The sequence below is a fragment of the Penicillium cosmopolitanum genome, assembly GCF_028827165.1.
Source record: "Penicillium cosmopolitanum strain IBT 29677 chromosome Unknown utg000006l:49.0-5199605.0:1.0-5204138.0, whole genome shotgun sequence".
Lineage (NCBI taxonomy): Eukaryota > Fungi > Ascomycota > Eurotiomycetes > Eurotiales > Aspergillaceae > Penicillium > Penicillium cosmopolitanum.
The window spans coordinates 193853-213713 of record NW_026622676.1 but is presented as its reverse complement, the minus strand read 5'-3'; the positions used below and the strand labels follow the sequence as shown (position 1 = coordinate 213713).

At 51.6% G+C, this 19861-nt stretch overlaps 5 protein-coding genes across 5 annotated transcripts; 4 read left to right on the top strand and 1 right to left on the bottom strand.

Moving 5' to 3' along the window:
* Positions 1-6979: 6979 nt before the first annotated feature.
* Positions 6980-7464, top strand: N7509_004589 (uncharacterized protein; the record flags this gene model as incomplete). The annotated part of the gene is made up of 2 exons (XM_056629226.1): positions 6980-7146; positions 7281-7464. The coding sequence occupies 2 exons, from the start codon at positions 6980-6982 to the stop codon at positions 7462-7464; spliced, it is 351 nt and encodes a 116-aa protein (XP_056488528.1).
* A 1241-nt stretch (positions 7465-8705) lies between these two features.
* N7509_004588 (Plasma membrane ATPase) lies at positions 8706-10582 on the top strand (the record flags this gene model as incomplete). Its single annotated transcript, XM_056629225.1, has 2 exons — positions 8706-9138; positions 9225-10582. The coding sequence occupies 2 exons, from the start codon at positions 8706-8708 to the stop codon at positions 10580-10582; spliced, it is 1791 nt and encodes a 596-aa protein (XP_056488527.1).
* A 52-nt stretch (positions 10583-10634) lies between these two features.
* N7509_004587 (uncharacterized protein) lies at positions 10635-11806 on the top strand (the record flags this gene model as incomplete). The annotated part of the gene is made up of 2 exons (XM_056629224.1): positions 10635-11397; positions 11499-11806. 2 exons carry the CDS (start codon positions 10635-10637, stop codon positions 11804-11806), a joined length of 1071 nt encoding a protein of 356 aa, XP_056488526.1.
* Positions 11807-12826: 1020 nt separating this feature from the next.
* On the top strand, positions 12827-14221 carry N7509_004586 (putative pectin methylesterase; the record flags this gene model as incomplete). The annotated part of the gene is made up of 2 exons (XM_056629223.1): positions 12827-13447; positions 13652-14221. 2 exons carry the CDS (start codon positions 12827-12829, stop codon positions 14219-14221), a joined length of 1191 nt encoding a protein of 396 aa, XP_056488525.1.
* Positions 14222-14601: 380 nt separating this feature from the next.
* On the bottom strand, positions 14602-19673 carry N7509_004585 (uncharacterized protein; the record flags this gene model as incomplete). Its single annotated transcript, XM_056629222.1, has 5 exons — positions 14602-15889; positions 15936-17062; positions 17329-18794; positions 18863-19554; positions 19627-19673. 5 exons carry the CDS (start codon positions 19671-19673, stop codon positions 14602-14604), a joined length of 4620 nt encoding a protein of 1539 aa, XP_056488524.1.
* Between the last annotated feature and the right edge of the window lie 188 nt (positions 19674-19861).

Here is a 19861-nt window from a genome sequence, read left to right as displayed (position 1 = left end):
GCGGTGGAACTTGATTGAATTTGATGACCCTGGGCGTCAGACTATGGGGATTGGCACGTCGATCCTGGGAAGAAACATGGGGCATATCGGAGCGACGTTGATATGAGTGTTTTGCAACAGTCATACAATTGAATCATATGTACAAACCCTTCCTTCCTACTATGTATTTGTATTGTAGCATGTACTATGTGCACAGCCTCGAGTCTGCAAGAAGAATAGGCACCACGTCGATCAGATCATCCCTGTCTTGCTTGGCATACTGCGGTCTTTGAAGACACCCAAAATAAACACATACAGCGGTGTACGGTGTATAACAAGGCACTACTTCATACATACGTACAATACATCGAGAAGCATTGAGATGGTACATCGCGCATATGCAGTATAGACTACGAGACTGTCCAAATAGAGGCAAAGATATCGGCAGTGCCTCCAAGTGCCGATCTATGTCGGGCAACGGCTATTCATTGACACACCCACCTCTGCCCATCTTGAGACTCATTATGTCGGGGCCTGGCAGGCAGTCGGATAGTAATACAGTTCATTGGCAGCATCGTCGCTGTCGTCCCCGTAGGATTGCCGCGGCACGGAAGCAGTGGACGAGGATCAGCGGCTTTGCCCCGACGGTGATGAGATTCATCCAATGTCTTAGACCAGAATCATCGCCGTCACCGTCTCAGGCACAAAACGAAACAGAAACAGAAACAGTCGGCGTCAAAATACAAGTGAAGAATTGTATTGCAACGGTAAGCAGCCGTGATACAGGTTTCACCCCGGATAGAAAACAAAGACCAAGACTTCTCTAAATCGACGCACACGCACCGTCCAATACAGTACTACGCACACACACAGAATTATTCCATAAATCAACTGCACTATGTATCGCACAGCCATCAACACTAATGCTATGATGTAGTTGAACTTCGGCCAACTTGCCCAGTCCATAACCTCCCGACCCAGACACGCGCCGATCAGCGGCTCTGTTTTTCTCCACGACAAGCTAGGAGAAACCCGCATAACACATGAACATGCACATACCTTGAGCAAGCTTCACATGGAATAATGTATCAGGATCTCTCGCGAAATGCAAAACAAGCCCATGATTGGTCGGATAGGAAGTAAATTGACCCTCTGTCAGAAAACCAGTTTCGTGCGCGAATGCACCCCCCCATCCCCATCCCATCCCACCCCAATTTTAAATAGTGATATGCGCTATGGGACGCTTGCACCCGAAAAAAGAGTTCGTGCCTTGCCCGTTGTGAGCGGAGTGGGGGCCGCCTTCTTTCCTTTTGCTGCGTTCTCCTGTCGATCAGGGCCTCGCGAACCAACCATGAGCGGGAATCCGTAAACAACCCTTTGCTTATGCTGGCCATTTCGCAAATCTGATCTAGTTTAGTTTAGTCTTGTCTGGCTCCGCGTCGCGTCGCGATGTTTCTTGTTTTGTTTTGTTGAGTCTGTTTATTATTAGTATTCTCCGTACAAGTACGGAGTATGCTTCTCAACACACCCTTCCCTCGCCCCAGATCGGAAGAATTACCCCTGACTATGTCGTCATGGTCGGGCCCCCAGTAACTATACCTGCATTTTACGTTGTGCCTGTGCATTCTTGACACCGGAGTATAGTACGAAGGAAAGTAAAGTACAGATTTCATCATTGGTCTAGCTTGCTCCACGCGCTACCTGCCTCCTTGGGTAAGAACTACATGCAAAGGTGAATTGTAAAGTGAAGCGGAATACTCGTGTACTGGCTACGGGCGGGACGGCCCATTGCTTCTAGACTCAGCATGGAGGTGTAGCTTTATGACATTGAGTTTCCTGTCCTACTATTAATGCACCGGAGATTGTGGAGGGTGAAAGGGATTAATTCAGTATAACGCCGCGGAAATTGCCGAATTTGGTACCCCGGCTCGGTGCATTTTACCCATTTGATGGAACAATTGCCGATAAGCATTTGACTTGGGTTCAAGTTGGGAGGGGAGGGGAGAAGAGATGGGATTTGAATTTACATCATAGGACTCTTGTCTGAAGATTTACGATGTACGGAGTAGTACTTGTAGCCTGAGTGCTGATCGGCGCAGGGGTTCGACGCAGCCAAGAGAAGAGCAGGTCAGTGAGACCTTGCAGTCTACGAGTACTCATTACTACCATTATATACATAGTTATGCCAGTGCAGAGAGGTGTATCAGGGAGGAAGACCAGTTAGAAACGAAGTCTAGGGCTGACCACCAGAAAGCGAACATTGACGGTCCACATCGAATTGAACAGAATCATTAAAACTTTCCCTATTTTTTAAGCAATGTGGACTGAATAATTTACCCGGGTCTTGGACAATCACGTTGTCGGATCAGAGATTTGTAGACGTTGAACCCTAGGGCAGAATGGAGACCACCACCACATCCAGAACCAAAGAACCGAAGGAGGGGCAGATTAGAGAAGGGTAAGGCCTGTTCCAAACATGCCACGCGACACAAACACCAAACAGAAGTTGCGACAAGGTCCATAATCCAAATAATCCATAATATGCCGGGTAGACCAAGCGGTGCCGACTCCCGCGATGCCGCGCGTAGCCCGAGTCCTGGACGGGACTCCGGCCGACACGCCGAAAAAGGGTTCGAGAACACCGAGGCAGCTTCTCCGATAAGTGTGTCCCCATTCGAGAACAAAATTTTACGGGATCTGTCTTATTTTGATTAGTCCTGCGACCGAGGCTTTTTTTCACGCACTGATGTAGAGGTCTATGATGTCGTTGTGTGTGCCGGGAACCGAGTCCAATAATTGGAATTGATCCAATGAGCCCCCGGGGGGGCGAGAAATGGGGCACTTGCACTGAGTCGGTGTCGGTGGTCGGTGTCGGTGTCGGCGTCGGTGAAAATCCCTTTTTACCTTTTTGTCTTACGAAAATGTCAGAGCAGAGGCAAAGCACAGACATGATGATTGCTTACGGGTGTGCCCCCGAATTGGAGAATGGAATGACGATATGTCCGCACTACCCTTGTGTCTAGTACTGTAGATAAGTCCGCACTATGTAGTACTTCCTGTACGGAGTATGCACCCAAGATCTGAAAACAACTAGTCCATACCATACAAACGCCCCGTCTCACTTACTGTAGTTACCGGGTAAAAAGGCACATCGAGGTAAAAAAACGAACGTCAACGCGCGATTTTTTTCCCTTCCTTGCCCGACTCGAGCCGGTGACCGCTAGCCACGTTCATCTCCTTGCATCCTGCAGCAGGAGCAGCAGGATGTGCATACTCCATACGGAGAAGGGAAAGTCTTACAGTTCAACAGCCATGCATGCACCGCCGATTGGATCCAGATCCAGTCCAGTGCAGTCCAGTCACGGCAACGCGGGAGAATCCCATTCGCGAACCTTAATGCAGGCGTGGGAACCGCGTGGAAAGTCTATACTAGACTCCGTGCGACTAGTTAGTATACTACGGAGCACGGCGACGGTGACTGTAAACTTCCCGTAGGCTCCCCGTGGATATCATTCGACTTGACTCGACAGTGACCGGTAAGAACCTGGGGGAAATCGTGAGAACGGACGCTGGGATCTCTTGGCGAACCTGGCGCGGACGTTGAAAGGGGTCTAGTGGGTTTAGTTTGGGAATAGTACTACTGTAATTGATGCTAGCGGGCTTTTCTACGGGTACCTGGAATATGTATGGATATGTTCCAAGGTTATGGTCATGACAATGGCAATGTATACTGGTAATACATGATGTTGTTGTGATGGGCGGAGTGTGCAGAGTGTGCAGACTCGGAGGGTATTGTCTTGCGACAACTGGCACTAACCGTCCGCGGAGGTCTTTGAAAGGACGCTATTCTAGTCTCGAGTTGGAGGGGAGAGGCATAAAATGCCTCAAAAAGACTAACCCTGATCAGGCGCGCGAGAAGAGGGACCGGGGCCAGCAGCGGTAGCGTAAATTGGCGATGTGGCAGGGCGATCGTCTAGTGGGGAATGGGCCCCGGTGAGGGTTTGATTCAGATGGCGGGTCCATTAGGAAGGGTGTGATTGCTGGAAATTGAAGGAAATTGGGGGGCATTCCCCATCGACTAGCCCACTACTGTAGGTACACGGGTGCGCGGTGAAGCCAAGCTGCACATCATGTAGCTCTCGTACAGAGTACGAGTATGGAGTATGAGATGGCCATTGGAAGCTAGGAAGTAGCCATTGAGTGTTGTGAGTGAGGGTGTACTTAGTAGAGGGTGTCTACAATGCATAGTAGTATAGTATATACTCCGTAGTACCTGTAGGTATATACTGTAGTACTGTAGTAGTATAATGTACTGTAGTAACTCGAAAGGACGGCAGGTGCTTCCTGCTTCTCCCGGCGCGGCAGAATCGGCAGAGTTTCGTGACTAAGCCAGTTTAACACGCCGCTATTGGCTGGAAGCTCCCTGGTGAGTCTAACCACTTCAGGCACTTCGTTCCTATCCGGCACCGCGTACGGCACCTTACCGTACGATACACTCATCACTATCCCCCAAAACGATCAAATGCGACCAGCCTGGGAAAAGCGTCGGCGGAAAACGGCATGATAAGCTGGCCATGACGTGAGAGTTTCACTCTTATCGGGGCACGAGGACGGAGTACGGAGTACGAGGGCTAACCTGAGGGCTAACCTGAGGCTAACCTGAGGAAGCCAAGGAACATTCCAGGGCCCGCGGAGAGCCCGACAAAAGACCATGGTTGCGGTACTCTTGCATAAAATACGAAAGAATTTTCATTTGGTACACTTTGATGTACTTTGGTACACTTTGGTACACTCTGGTATACTCCATACACTTCACCTGCAACCACGGAACGCAAGTGCCAGTCGAAGCCTTCTAGAAAACATCGAGAAGACTTGCGCACACGCACGGGCTCCACTCGCCACGAAGGGAAATTCGCCCAGGGCGGATGGCCGTGCCGGTCGGCCACTGGTGGTCGAATGTGGTGGTGTGTCTCTGTTCTCTGGGGCTCCACTGGGGTAAGAGAATTTACTATGGAGCAGGGCGAAAAATCTCGCACTTGGTCCGACATGATCGAGATTTCTCCGCGCGCCGTGACCGTGGCCCATGGCCATGGCCATTGTTCTCGGTCTTCACCGCATGAAAAAAGAAAGAAGAGGAATTTTAAAAAAAAATACTGAAAATTCAAAATTCAAACTGAGTGGCAATCGAATTGCATTGTGAGGCATTTTGTTGCAGTGTCTGTGCCCTTGCCCTTACTCTTTTCCCCAGACCAACGACATCAGCGGCGCGATCGCCCAAGGCTGAAAATTGAATCAGATCCTTCCACGCGAGTGACGTGAAAGATGAGGGAGTGGCAAGCGCTACCATTGGAGTGACAGTCAAAGATATCTTCCGCCTCCGTACTAGTCTTCTGCCACTGGAAGTGAGGTATATCGTGGAAGCAGTACTAGTAGTAGACAGTACTCGATAGACACTGGCAGTAGATCGGCAATATACACATCAACTTGAACGGCCCGGCCTAGATCAAACTTGAACAATCTACCTGCTACAAAGCACGAAACACGAGTTACCGTAGAAACAACCTCAAAGTAAAGACAATAAAGCAGTTCCACGGGTCATCGTGGAACACAGGACAGGGCACCAATTCGCGAAACACCGTGTCCCATCGCCGACTCTTCCTCCCGACAAGCGCCCTGTCGCGAAGTCGGTCTCCATCGAAGCTCTCCACTCCTGCAACCCTAGAAACGACAAGATCCTTGGGAGGGTCCGCCTGCATATTTCACACACCTAATAGTAATGCCAGACAACTCCATAGAACCACGACTCCAAGTGAAATCCAAGAGCTGTGGCACCCCGTTCCCCGAATGCGTCTTTTCTTGCCCTTCCTTATCCCCACTCCACTACGCTACTCTACGCTACGCTACGCTCCAGTCATGCGACGCCATTCCCTATCCTGTCGTAGCGTCGTACCCTCCAACCCGCTCTCGTAAAGAGAACTTGAAAAGAGAGACCCCCGACGATGCGCCCGACCCCAACCCCCCCCCCTACTCGTATGGAGTGCCCCATCCTTCATCCCACCATCCATCCCACCAGGATCCTCCAGACCACAGGATTCGCGACACGGGCCGGTCTTGGCTGACGTGCAAAGGGATCAAAGGAGAGATTTTGTACGGAGTAGGGTAACGGATATGGCGTAGAGAAAGCGGGAGTCCCCCGGAATGATCGCACAGCACGGGGTCATTGGGGGACGAAGCGTTGTGAACGCGTGCCGTTTCTCCATAATGCAATTGAGATTGTAATTTCCAGCCGCCCTGAGCCTGAGCGAATGTACGAAGTACGGAGTACTTCTATTCTTAACTACGTACGTACTGTAGGTTGGTGGTGGACTAGGCCCTGATAGACACACCGGTTGGGTTAGATAGGATGGGGAATGAACTGGAGATGAAGGGGAGGTGAGGCAAAGGCAAAAGGTAAAGACGGGTAATTTCGCTGGGGGTTTGATTGATTTGGGAGATGATCGGGGCCCCTCGGGGCCCCTCTTTCTTCAATTGTTTGATGGAGATAGATATGGGGGATGGGATGGGATGGGATGGGGCTGCTGCTTCTGGGTTCCCTTTGTCTTGACCGACCGACGGATTGAGAGAGTTCAGGGGAAGTGAAAATTCAATTCCATTACGGAGTACCAAGTACCATTCCTATTACTGTTCAAACGCCTTCAATTGGTTGTGCCGTTGATGCCAACCGCGGAAAGCGCCGGGGGTGACAGCAGTGAGCAGTACTGGACTTACACTGTGTGGAAGTATGTACTTTGTACTTTGTCGACTAGTACTGCGAGTAGTATACGAAAGCGAAGCAGTATCACATCCCGACCGATCTAGTTCTAGTTCTCGCCTCCCTCAGTACGGGGTACCCCGTACGGCTTCCCGGCGAGAATGTGCAGAAGTACTGTAGATGTAGATGTAGGTGCTTGACCACTACAGACTCACCATTGATCCTTCAATCCCGGGGTGCGCCCTACAAATGAAGTTGGTGGCTAGGATCGTCCAATGGCGGAAGGTGACGGTGCCAGCGAAGCCTGGAGATCGTGACGCCTTATACGCATCGAGTATCCCGGGAAAAGCTTGCTACCGGGATTATTCCCTGGTCGCGGTGATCAGCGCAGAGCTAGGATGTTGCGACAGTACTCCGTAAGTTGCTACGAGTATGTAATTCACGTTCCCGTTGAGGTTGAGGTTGACAGGTGCTTCGCCGTTCACCATGTTGTTCCTCGGCCAAGTTCCACCATGTGTATCACATCACGCCAGCCCTACTAACCCAGCAGAGCAGTCGCCGAGCGATGGGGGCCAGAGAGTAGAGAGGACAGGCCAGGACCAGGCCAGGGCCAGAAGGGAGACGATCAGCGAGAGAATGACCTCATTGTCGTTGGGGCGGACATTGATTCGATGCATGCCGAGACTAAGATGGCGTTAGTGAGCGGGGGCCTGCTGGGGGGAAATGACCAGTGAGGAAGGGGGAATTAAATGACGCTGTGGTGGTCCCCCACGAGGAGAGAGAGAGGAGCGAGGCAGGAAGATCGAGTCGAAGAGGGCAGCTGGGGCGAGGATGTGGCATTAAGCGGGTTGTGGGAGAGGAAGGACGTGTTGATAAGACGGAGGCTTGGTGAACAAATGAGCAAAAAGAGTGACCTAATGGTATTGTGTATGTATGGTATGGTATCAAGGATACGCGGCATGTTGTCGCCGCTTGCGGTGCCCCTGGCAATTGGGCAATTGGGGCAATCGGGTAGCACGGAGCAGAGATTTAGCCATGGCATCTACAATTAGGGTAGTGTAGTGTAGTATAGTATAGTATAGTTGACTCGATGACTAGGTAGGAGTAGATGAGTAGAGAATAGAGAGTAGAGTAGAGATTTATCCATTGCCACAGGTTGTAGAGTACATACATACTTGCTATACGCGTAGATTCCTGGAATTCTCCGGCATGCCATGCCATGCCATCCTTACCTTGATCTGATACAATCTTATGCAATCTTACTCTGGACGAGTATGAATACCTTATCTTCTACTCTATTGTGTACAATGCTTCAAATCTGAATAGTTAATAGTAGTTCACAATAATGTTCCTATGCACAGTACTACGAGTATTCTCTCTAGACAAAAATCGCGCATAGTCAAGCCGAGAGCAGATGGGCCGCACTCGGCAAGCTAGTACCAGTCGTACCGATAACTCGGCAGTGTGCCGTGCTACGCAGTGCAGTACTGAGTACTCACAGTACTCACAGTACTCACAGAAATAAAATACAGTAATATACGGTACCACCCATACACTCTCCCCCCAGCAACCAGGTACGCGACAAGCTCTGGTGGGTTTTCCATCAACACGGACCCAGAACAATAATCTCCCTTTCCTCTTTCAGAGTTTTTTTTCTTTTATTTTTTCTTTTCATTTTTCATTTTTCATTTTTTCTGTTCCAATTTCTGATTTTTTTTTTTAATTTTTCCAATTCAATTTCAGAGTAATTCCCTCTTTCCCTCACACGGTCACAGGGAATCCACCTCTCCACCCACTCCGGTTCCTGTCTTTTCGCTGGTCCCTCCCCCCCGTATTATAAAGTCCCATTCCCTCTCTCCCAACCCACCCTTTCCTTTTCTCTCTTTTTCCTTTTCATAGGATTATTCCGTCTCGTTCGGTACCTAGTCATTGAAGTGTTTGTCTTCCTGGCTTGTGAGCCGCAACAACTACAACAATGGCGACAAACGTGACAAGCTCGAGCGAGCGGAGGATCTCCTATGCTGTTGATGTCGAGAATGGCGAGCGCCACACCAAGGAGACTACTGAGGCCGGTGAGGGAGGTCCTACTCTCGATGAGTACTCTGCCCTGAACCGCTACATCTCCACTGCTCGCGATGGTCGCCGTGGTTCTACCTCCTCTGCCGGTGCTCTCAGCGCTGCTGGCGAGAAGAAGAAGCCCTTCTGGAAGTTCTGGGCCAAGCAGGGTGATGGTGTTGAGGAGGGCTGGCAGGCCCCCGAGGAGTGGCTCGAGACTGACCTCCGCGCTGGTCTCTCCTCCTCTGATATCGACCCCCGCCGCAAGAAGTGTGGCTGGAACGAGCTGGTGACTGAGAAGACCAACATCTTCATTCAGTTCATTGGTTACTTCCGTGGACCCATTCTCTATGGTGAGTATTTCGAAATCATGCATAGCATCAAGTGACAGCTTTCAACGCGTTCAATGCCTTTCTAACGCGTCATTTTCTTTCTCTAGTTATGGAACTCGCTGTCCTACTCGCCGCTGGTCTGCGTGACTGGATCGATCTTGGTGTCATCTGTGGTATTCTGCTTCTCAACGCCTTGGTCGGTTGGTACCAGGAGAAGCAGGCTGCCGATGTTGTTGCTTCGCTGAAGGGTGATATCGCTATGCGTGCTATTGTTATCCGCAACGGTCAAGAGGAGGAGATCCTCGCCCGTGAACTGGTTACTGGTGATATTGTCATCATTGAGGAGGGCACCGTCGTCCCCGCTGATGTTCGCCTGATCTGTGACTACGAGAAGCCCGAGAACTTCGAGACCTACAAGGAGTACCTCGCTACCGCCAACGACGACACTCTCAAGGAGAAGGAGGACGATGATGATGATGAGCGTGACGAGACCCACATTGGTGTCTCCCTCATTGCTTGCGATCAGTCCGCCATCACTGGTGAGTCTCTCGCCGTCGACAAGTACATGGCCGATGTCTGCTACTACACCACCGGTTGCAAGCGTGGCAAGGCCTACGGTATCGTCACTGCCACTGCCCGCCAGTCTTTCGTCGGTAAGACCGCTGCTCTTGTTCAGGGTGCCAAGGACTCTGGTCACTTCAAGGCTGTCATGGACAACATTGGTACCTCCCTGCTCGTTCTCGTCATGTTCTGGATTCTCGCCGCCTGGATTGGTGGTTTCTTCCGTCACTTGAAGATCGCTACCCCCGAGTCTTCCGACAACAACCTGCTCCACTACACTCTGATTCTGCTCATTATCGGTGTCCCCGTCGGTCTGCCTGTCGTTACCACCACTACCCTCGCCGTCGGTGCCGCCTACCTCGCCGAGCAGAAGGCTATTGTCCAGAAGCTCACTGCCATTGAGTCCCTCGCTGGTGTCGATATTCTGTGCTCTGACAAGACCGGTACCCTGACCGCCAACCAGCTGTCCATCCGTGAGCCCTACGTCGCTGAGGGTGTTGATGTCAACTGGATGATGGCCGTTGCTGCTATTGCCTCTTCCCACAACGTCAAGAACCTGGACCCCATTGACAAGGTCACCATCCTTACTCTCCGCCGTTACCCCAAGGCTCGTGAGATCCTGGCCCGCAACTGGATCACCGAGAAGTACACTCCTTTCGACCCTGTCTCCAAGCGCATTACTACCATCTGTACCTGCGACGGTGTCCGCTACATCTGTGCCAAGGGTGCTCCCAAGGCTATCCTCAACATGTCCGAGTGCTCTCAGGAGGAGGCTCAGCTCTACCGTGACAAGGCTACTGAGTTCGCTCGCCGTGGTTTCCGTTCCCTGGGTGTTGCCGTCATGAAGGAGGGCGAGCCCTGGCAGCTTCTGGGCATGTACCCCATGTTCGATCCCCCCCCGTGAGGACACTGCCCACACCATCGCTGAGGCTCAGGTTCTGGGTCTGTCCGTCAAGATGCTTACTGGTGACGCCATCGCTATTGCCAAGGAGACCTGCAAGATGCTTGCTCTCGGTACCAAGGTTTACGACTCTGAGCGTCTGATTCACGGTGGTCTCGCCGGCTCTGCCCAGCACGAGCTTGTTGAGAAGGCTGATGGTTTCGCTGAGGTTTTCCCCGAGCACAAGTACCAGGTCGTCGAGATGCTGCAACAGCGTGGTCACTTGACTGCCATGACTGGTGACGGTGTTAACGATGCTCCCTCCCTGAAGAAGGCTGACTGTGGTATCGCTGTCGAGGGTTCCACTGAGGCTGCCCAGGCTGCCGCCGATATTGTTTTCCTTGCCCCCGGTCTGTCCACCATCGTCGATGCTATCAAGCTGGCCCGTCAAATTTTCCAGCGTATGAAGGCCTACATCCAGTACCGTATCGCTCTGTGCCTGCACCTTGAGATCTACCTGGTTACCTCCATGATCATCATTGACGAGACCGTTGACTCTTCCCTCATCGTCTTCATCGCCCTGTTCGCCGATCTTGCCACCATTGCCGTCGCTTACGATAACGCTCACTTCGAGGCCCGCCCCGTCGAGTGGCAGCTGCCTAAGATCTGGGTTATCTCTATCGTTCTTGGAATCTTGCTCGCTGCCGCCACCTGGATCATCCGTGGCACTCTCTTCCTTGAGAACGGTGGTATCATCCAGAACTTCGGCTCTCCCCAGGAGATTCTCTTCCTTGAGATTGCCCTGACTGAGAACTGGCTGATCTTCGTTACCCGTGGTGGTAAGACCTGGCCCTCGTGGCAGTTGGTCATTGCCATCTTCATCGTCGATGTCCTGGCTACCCTCTTCTGTGTCTTCGGCTGGTTGGCTCCCGACTGGAAGGACACCCACCCTCTGACCCCGCTGGCCCTACCTTCTCCGTCAACAACGATGTCGACATTGTCACTGTTGTTGTCATCTGGGCCTACTCCATTGGTGTCACCGTCATCATTGCCGTTGTCTACTACATCCTGACCATCATTCCCGCTCTGGACAACCTTGGCCGCAAGACCCGCTCCAAGGCCGACACCCAGATCGAGAACATGATCGCTCACCTCTCCAAGCTGGCCATTGAGCACGAGCACTCCTCCGACGGCAAGTCTCGTTACACTCTGGGTGCCCGCGCCGAGGAGATCGAGGAGGACGAGTAAGCGCTTCGCTTCCTTTCTTGGGGAAAAAAGCCTTGCTTTAATCTAAATCTTTCCTTTTCTGAACTCGATACTGGTCCGAGATCACAATTAATTTCCTAAATTTTACTTTTGTCTACAAACACCCCCCTTGCTACAACATACCACGCAAATCTTCGTTTGCTTGCCATTTATCCTGGACATGCATACCGTGGGAAAAAAGAAGGCCGGATACCCCGTTCTTTTCTTTCTTTCCTTTCGACCCCCGTATTATAGACTTTTGTGTGTTCCATTTACCCCTTGGTTCTCTTTTTGCTTGTCGCTTTCGAGTTGCTAGAGTTCTAAGTTTTCTTTCTCTACGTGTATGTATGTCGTTAATAGTGGTACTTGTCAATGAGAAGGGATTCTAATGGCCATCTGTTCTTGTAAATGTAATCTCAATCATCTAAAGCCTTTCTGTAGTTCATCCAAAGCCTTCTGTTTAATCCAACCCTGATGCATCTTAATTAACTTCGGATGAGTTCTCATTAAATGCACCCCCGGGTCTTTACCTTTCATCATTTTCACCCGCCTTCACCTATCCCTGCACCCCACACGTCTTCTAACAGGTGGACGCCTAATTCTCCGCCCCCCAAATCGAACGACCAATTTCCCGACGAGATTTTCCACCATGCGGGGGAAGCACTAAGCTTCTTGCTTCCCCATTTTCGCGGGGTGAATAGCGGAGATCTAACACAATTTCCAATCTACAAGGACTCCAACATGCCAATGCAATCTAAGCCTCGGGCCTAAAACCCATTATGGGACCTAGTCTCGCTTGACAATGACGAGAAAGATTTTCCGTCTACCGCATTGAGTAGAAGTGGAAGTTAAAAGTTAAAGCCATGTCTACGCAAGCCAGGCACAAGCAGAGAAGGGAAATAAAGAGGAACTTTCTATAAAGTCCTCCGAAGCAGACTGTCAACATCAACAATCCCCATAATTTGAACCATCTCCCAAGATCATACACCCATAAACATACCCCCAGGGGATCTTCGCTCAAAGATGCTCGGCCTTTCTCTCCTCCCTCTCCTCCCTCTGCTCTTACAAACATCCCCAACAACCGCCGCAGCTCTCACCTACTCAACCCGAGAAAAATGTCAAAGCAGCGGCGGAACCCACTGCCCTAAAGGAACAATAATAGTCGGCAACAGCAGCATTGCAGACTTCCCCACGGTCCAAGAAGCAATCACCTCCCTGCCGGACAACAACAACCCCGCAACAATCCTTCTACTCGCAGGCACCTACGAAGAACAAGTGAACATCACCCGGGCCGGGCCTATAACTTTGCTAGGGCAGACCACTTCTCCGAAAGATGCCTCCCGCAACCGTGTGACGTTGACCTGGGCGGCCGCAAATAAGGATTCAACGGGTCAATCTGTGGATAATGTTTACTCGAGCGTGATGGTCGTTGCGCCGACGCTGGATGCTAGTATTACGGGCTCTGGAACGACGGGTTTCGCTGTGCCGGATGATACGCCGTTTGGGAATAAGGATTTCAGGGTTTATAATGTTGATTTTAGGAATACTTGGGCGGAGTATTCGGATGGACCGGCTCATGCTATTAGTTTTAGTCGGGCTAATGGGGGTTTCTATTATTGTGGATTTTATTCTTATCAGGATACGGTATGTTCAAGTCTTTCTACTTTCCCTCCTGGGGCTTACGCCCAGATTTGGCGAGCCCAGTCAGTTCTGGACTATGACTATTTCTCTCCTCTGCCCATTCGACAGGGTGGACATTGGAAAGAACAAACTTGAACTTCCCCAGTCAGAACGGAATCCTAGGATGGAATGGAGACACCTACGACTGACACTGTGACACATATACAGGTCTACATCGGCAAACTAGGAAACGCCTACTTCTACAAATCAATCCTAGCCGGCCAAACCGATTTCCTCTACGGGTTCGGCACAGCCTGGATCCAATCAAGCGAGATCCAACTCCGCGGCTGCGGCGGCGGAATAACAGCCTGGAAAGGCACGAACACGACCTTCGAAAACAAATACGGCATCTACATCGCAGACTCAACTCTGAAAGCGGCGAATTCTTCCATCGCCCCGTCGATCAAGGGCGAATGTGCGCTGGGTCGGCCGTGGAATTCGCAGCATCGGTCTATCTTTGCGCGCTCGTATGAAGATGGAAGTATTGATCCTAGTGGGTATATTGATTGGGTTGTTAGTGGTGTTGCGCGGTATGAGAATGGAACTACACTCATGGCGGAGTATAAGGCTTATGGTCCGGGATTTAATGAGACTGGGAGAGTGGAGGGGGGTGTTACGACTGTTCTTAAGGAGAAGGAATGGGAACCGTATAGTGAGCCGGCCAAGGTTTTTCAAAACCAGGAGGGTGTTTTTGGGGATGTCAAGTGGATTGATTGGGAGGTTGTGCGATCTAAGTAGGAGATAGGAACCCTGCAAAGTAAATTCAAGCACTGGCGAAGCAAAGGGTATTATGGGATACGGTGGAAGAAGTGGTCTGTTTGCAGCGAGACTGTTTGTCCGCATGGTGACATTTCGATAAATGAAACAATCAAATGGCGGAGATATGGGCCATGGAGTATCTGAGACAAGAGATGTTAAATGTACAAAGAGTAAACTCGCTTCGAGCGTGGACAAAATAAGATAAATGAATACAAAAGGAAACATTCACCCAATGAAACAGCAGAGCGGCGGTGGCCGTAGTAATGCAAAATTGAGATAGAACGACAGTCAGAACGAGATAGGGTATCCGCTATGATATTGAAACAAGTTCGCTTCGCTGAATCACGGGGATATCAATGCTAATAATGCATCGGCGTCCACTCCTGTCCTGGATACGCCGTGGGAGACATGATAATCTCCTCGCTCGAGTCGTCTCGAGTAAGGGCCAGCTCAACCGGCTCAGCTGTCTCATTGAGAGTACGCGCCTCGCGCTCGCGGGTGGGGTGCGAGAAAGTGGTGGACGTGCCGGAGACGACGATATTTTTGGGTTCGTTAGTTTTTGGGTTGAAGGTAGTGGATTCGAAGTCAGATCTAGTGGATTTGCGAGATCCCACGCTGAGACTGGGAGCTAGATTTGACGCGGGGGTCTGCTTTTGTTCGTGCTCCGGTTCTGGTGCTTGGGCTAGGGTGTGTATTCGGTGTGCCTTTACATCTTCCTTAGTGCGGTCCAGTTCAGACACTGGAGACTTTGGCGGTACTGGAGGTGACGACTCCAACTCTGGCGATTTCTCTTCAAGTTCATCTAGAGAAGCTGATTTGGGGGAACTGCTATTTTCTGATATCGATGGGGCCACTGGAGAGAGAGGGTGGCTCATCATAAAAGGCTGACTCTGGGACCGAGTATGCTGAGGAGTATTCTGGGTTTCTCCAGACATAAGCTGAGAATAAAATCGATTGCCACCCAGGGGATTCGATGATGTGGTGGGTGGGCCAGAAATGCTCGCGCGTGGACGATCGAGTGATGAACGTGCCGTGCCTCTTCCATTCTCATGGGTCGGTAGCACTGGGAGGGCCTTATCCATAGAGCGGCGGTTGTTCAACGAGTGTCCATTCGGCTCTGCAGAGATACGATGGTTATCCCAATTCAAGGGCGGCGTGGGTAGATCCTTCACGTCAAGAGGATCTTGAATCGTTTCCCTGCGTTCCTGGGGCTGGCTGGGTGGCTGCTGGGTCTCTTGTTGACGACCGAAAAAACCGCTGATGCGACTGAAGCCGCGTTTCTTTTGAGGTTGTTCTTGATTTCCCTGGATACCTCCCTGAAGCTCGCCTTGGATACCAGTCAGGAGGTTACCGACCGAAGCTCGACGTCGCCGCCCAAAACTCTTCAACTTCTCCATCTTTGAATCACCGTTTTGCGCAGCGGAGCCTGATGAATCCTGCTGTGACAAATCATTGCCCGGCGTGTTCGGACGAGTTCCTCCTTTGCTGTTACTGGTACTTTGGCGACCGAAGCTGCCGAAGCTTAACATGCTGCTACGGGTTCCGGGTGAATACCTCACTTCGTTCCTCAGCGGACTTTGTACGCCGGGCGTAGATGGTGGAAGTCCACTGATTGATCTGCGCTTGGACTCGAGGACTTCCTGCGGGCTGGGGGGGCCTTGGTGGATAAGGGGCGAATCCTGGAAGCGAAGACTCGCCTGGTTGAAGGGAAGTTTGGGAAATGTTGCTTGGTGGAATGGGCTTGCCATAGATGTGGTCTTCAGGGCGAGGGTCAATGATGTCCTCAGTAGCTGCGTGAATAGGCGAAGGTGGAGTGCTGTCATCTTCAGAGGAGGAGTGAGCTCCAGACTTATTTTCATCCCCGAGTGTCGAGACAGATGGTTGGCGTGGAGTATGGCTTGGTTGTGGAGGTGCTAGACTCTCTTCAGGCTTCTGATGGTATCGATGTTCAAAAAGGCCGGATTCGGGTGTGAAATTCTTTGGCGGCACAGGTGGCAAGTCAATCGACTCGGGTTCTTCAATTGGAGAGTCCTTTGGTGGAGCTGGAGGTTTTGTATCCTCTTCAGGCACGGCACGAATTGAGGGAATAGTGGTGTGAGACGCTTCTACTCCAGATTGACTTGGCAGATCTGCTGCTTCGGATGAAGCAGAGTCATCGGTGCGTTCAGCAGGTGGGATCGAGAGGTCCTTCTCGGGATCTGGTATATCCCCCAAGGGTAAAGATGCGAGGTACGCATTGGCATCGGTGACATCGGCTGCATCGGCTGCATCGGCCGAGATCATCGGTTCTTCCCTCGACGAGAGCTGTAGATTATCAGTCTCCTTTGAAGCTTCGATAGCTTCGATAGCTTCGATAGCAGGTTCAGTGGGCCGAGTAGGTTGGATAGGCCTCACAAATTGCGAAGATTTAGTAGGCTCGGCAATGGTTTGTTGCTTAGACTGTTGAGCACGGGTTTCTGTTGGTGAAAGTCCCAACGCAGCATTCATCTCCTTCTCAAAATCATTCATGTACTGCGATGCTTCAGGCTTAGCTTCATTGCCCTCATTGCCCTTCTGGCTTAACCCAAAGAAATCCAAAGACCCTCTGGACTTGATGCGTTTACCCTCGCGTTCACGTTCATCCTGTGAATCTTCTATGGAGGCAGGGTCCTTTGCATCGGGAGCAGAACCGTCACTGCGCCCGAATTTGAAGACAGGTAGACTGTTGAAATTGAGAGAGCTGCGTCGGGGTGTTTTACCAGAGTAGCCAGTGGAGTTGGCCGACTCGGACTGGAAAGAGAATTGAAACTGCAAGCTTTTGCGTGCAGACGGCGATTGTCCCTACAACATTACCAACATCAGAAGTAGTTCGAGAATGAATGGGAGTGGGCGAAGAAGAAGAGAAGATGCATCAATCGTGTCGCATTCTAAGATCCAATGCCAAAGCGATGGGATATTACATCGTGGTATCGATAAGAGATGATGATGAGAGAAACAAATGAAGCACAGCGAGAGACCTGCTGCCCTGCGCTAATTCCAGAGCGCATTGTCCAAAAGAGATAGGGCCCCCACAACTGAAAAAAAGAGAAAAAGGATTATGTATCTACCTTGTCGTTTCCACCTTGTCGGAACTTGCTTCTTCCCTTAGCGAACAGGCCCTTGGCCGCCTCGCCGGCCTTTCCACCAAATTTGCCTGCCGTGTGCAAGAACTCCTTTCCATGCTGCTCGACATTTTGCCTGTTCACAATGGTTCCAATATGGCCAGAGGGACGCCGTATGTGACTGGTATTGGTAGGAGTACCGTCCTCCCGAGGCGTCGCAGATAAATTACCAAGGGACGTCAGCTTGGGGAATCGACGAGTGGTAGGAGAGGCCTTGGGGAAAGCGGAGGATAGAGTCTGGCTTTCCTGAATAAGATGGGCATGTTGCGGCTGGTCATGGAGCGTAACTTGAAGCCAGTGATTCAAACCAGTGTCAAGAGTTGCAAATTGGGTTCTTGTCTCCTCAAAGGCTCGCACACGCGCTGCTGGAGTGGAAATTTGAAGGATATCGCGGAAGCCCTGAAGTTTAGTCTCATCAACCTTCGAGGACCCAGTATAGTCGGGCAGTGACAGATCTAGTTGAGATCCCTCCAGGGGTGGAATGACTTGCTCGGGCGGAGTGGGATTTTGAGATACTGGGGGAACAATGGAGAGTCTAGGCCTCTCTGCCTTCTGACTTTCAGCGCCAGAAACTTCCCCATCAGTCACCCCTTGAGATGAAAGATTGAGTTCTTCGTGGTCGGGAATGGGATCCGGTGCTTGTGGCGCCAAACCATCAGGCGAATCGTAGTTAACAGGAGGAGGTCCGCCTGAAGAGGCTGATTCCCACGAGAATCGTCTGCCCAATTTTGGCTTCTTGGGTTCGGCTGAAACAGGCTGCGGCTCCTGTGAAGGGGCCGCATAAGGATCCCGAGGAGCCATAGGGTGAGAGCTTGCCCAGTCCGGATGAGACTCGGAGACGAGTTCCTTTTGGGATCCATCGCCTGGACCTGTCTGCCCATCCCAATACTTTTCATACTGGTGCGGGATGGAAGCATCTTGAGTTGCTTCTGGCTGAGACGGCCGAGGTTGTTCTTCCGGTTCCTGGGAGTTTTCTCTGCTCAACGAACGCATTATCTCTTCTCGAAGTCGGTCGTTATCGGCCTCGTTAGGGGAGGTATTAGCGCCAACGATAGCGGGAATACTGCCCCGATAGCCTTCCGACCCCGACGTGCCGGCACTGCCAAATTTGAGAGGCGCAACAAAATCGCCATCAGGAGCATTCGGAGGAGGGATTGTGGGCGCGGCAGTGGTGTCGACAGATCGCTCAGGTGATCTGTTCTTTTGCCCTGGGGATACTGAGGTAAACTCCGCTCGACCAGCCGAAGGAGTATCATGGTCGGTAACTACGGGACGCTTGGAGGGACTGTTATCTCGCTCTGGAAGACTGATGTCACGCCGATGGCCAGGCTTGAAAAATGGCGCTTCGGCCGCCTCCTGTGTAGCGCCCGTCGGAGTGCTGGCATCGGCAGGCTCTTCGGGATCGTGGGGGTCTTGTCATCGGTGGGTACGCGGTGGCTCATGATAGGGCTAATCACAGATGTGCCATCGCTGTTGGAACGGGTCACACTGTCTGTGGTGGAGTTTGGAGTTTCAGGGACATCAAAAGCTTGGTGGACCACTGATCGGAATCCCTGTGAGGTCTCAGAGGCTTGCGAGGGGTTGTGGCGCAGAGAGTTCTGATCGGAGCTCGGATTTTGCTGGTTAGAGTCAGTTCCAGTGAAGAAATCAGATCCGAAGCCAGAGAAGCGCTTGACCTCAGGTAGCCCCAAGGGCGGATTTTGAGTTATATTCGGAGTATGAGCTCCAAGCGGTGCTGGCTCAACGCTTTGCAGCCCGAAGCCCGCTGGCCCTTGTTGAGTGGATGGCTCATCCGATGCGCGTCTGTAAATGTCGGCCGGCCTGACAAATGGCAGATTCTTCTGATCACCTCCAGTCGGCGTTGCCGCAGCTGGACTGGCTCGCGATTCTTCGCCACCATATCCAAGCCCCGATGGACGCCTGGAGCTCAACTCTGACGAGCTAGTGGTTCTATGTGTTGCATATGGGGGCCGAGGTACAGCAGGGGGTTGCTCTTCCTCCTCCTCCTCCTCCTCCTCGTCTTCAGATCCCCAGTCTCCACCGTCGTAGGAGGGCTGCTTTGCTTGCGCCCAACGCTTTGTCTTTGCGCGATTCACATTGGGTCGAAAAGAAACGGGGGTATTTCCAGCACTAGCGGGCGAGAGTGGGCTGTTGGCATTCGGCGGGGAGGGGCTGTTGGGATTGTTTAGAGCCTGGGCAACGAGAGGGGAAGCAGCGATCAAGTCATGGAGGAGTTATACTCACTTCTTTGGCCCTGGACGGCCTCGCCACGGGGCATTAGGGTCCGCCATAGGAGGAATGACGTTAGGTCGAACTTGTCGGGGTCTACCGCATCGATGATTGCCTTATTGACTTGTCGAATGGGAATGCAAATGCAGAAGCAAATGAAAGCCGAGGAGTGATATGCAAGCTAGTGAGATAGTTGACTAGCGGGTGCTCAGTTGTAGCAGAAAGGAATGAATGAGATATTTGAGGGGAG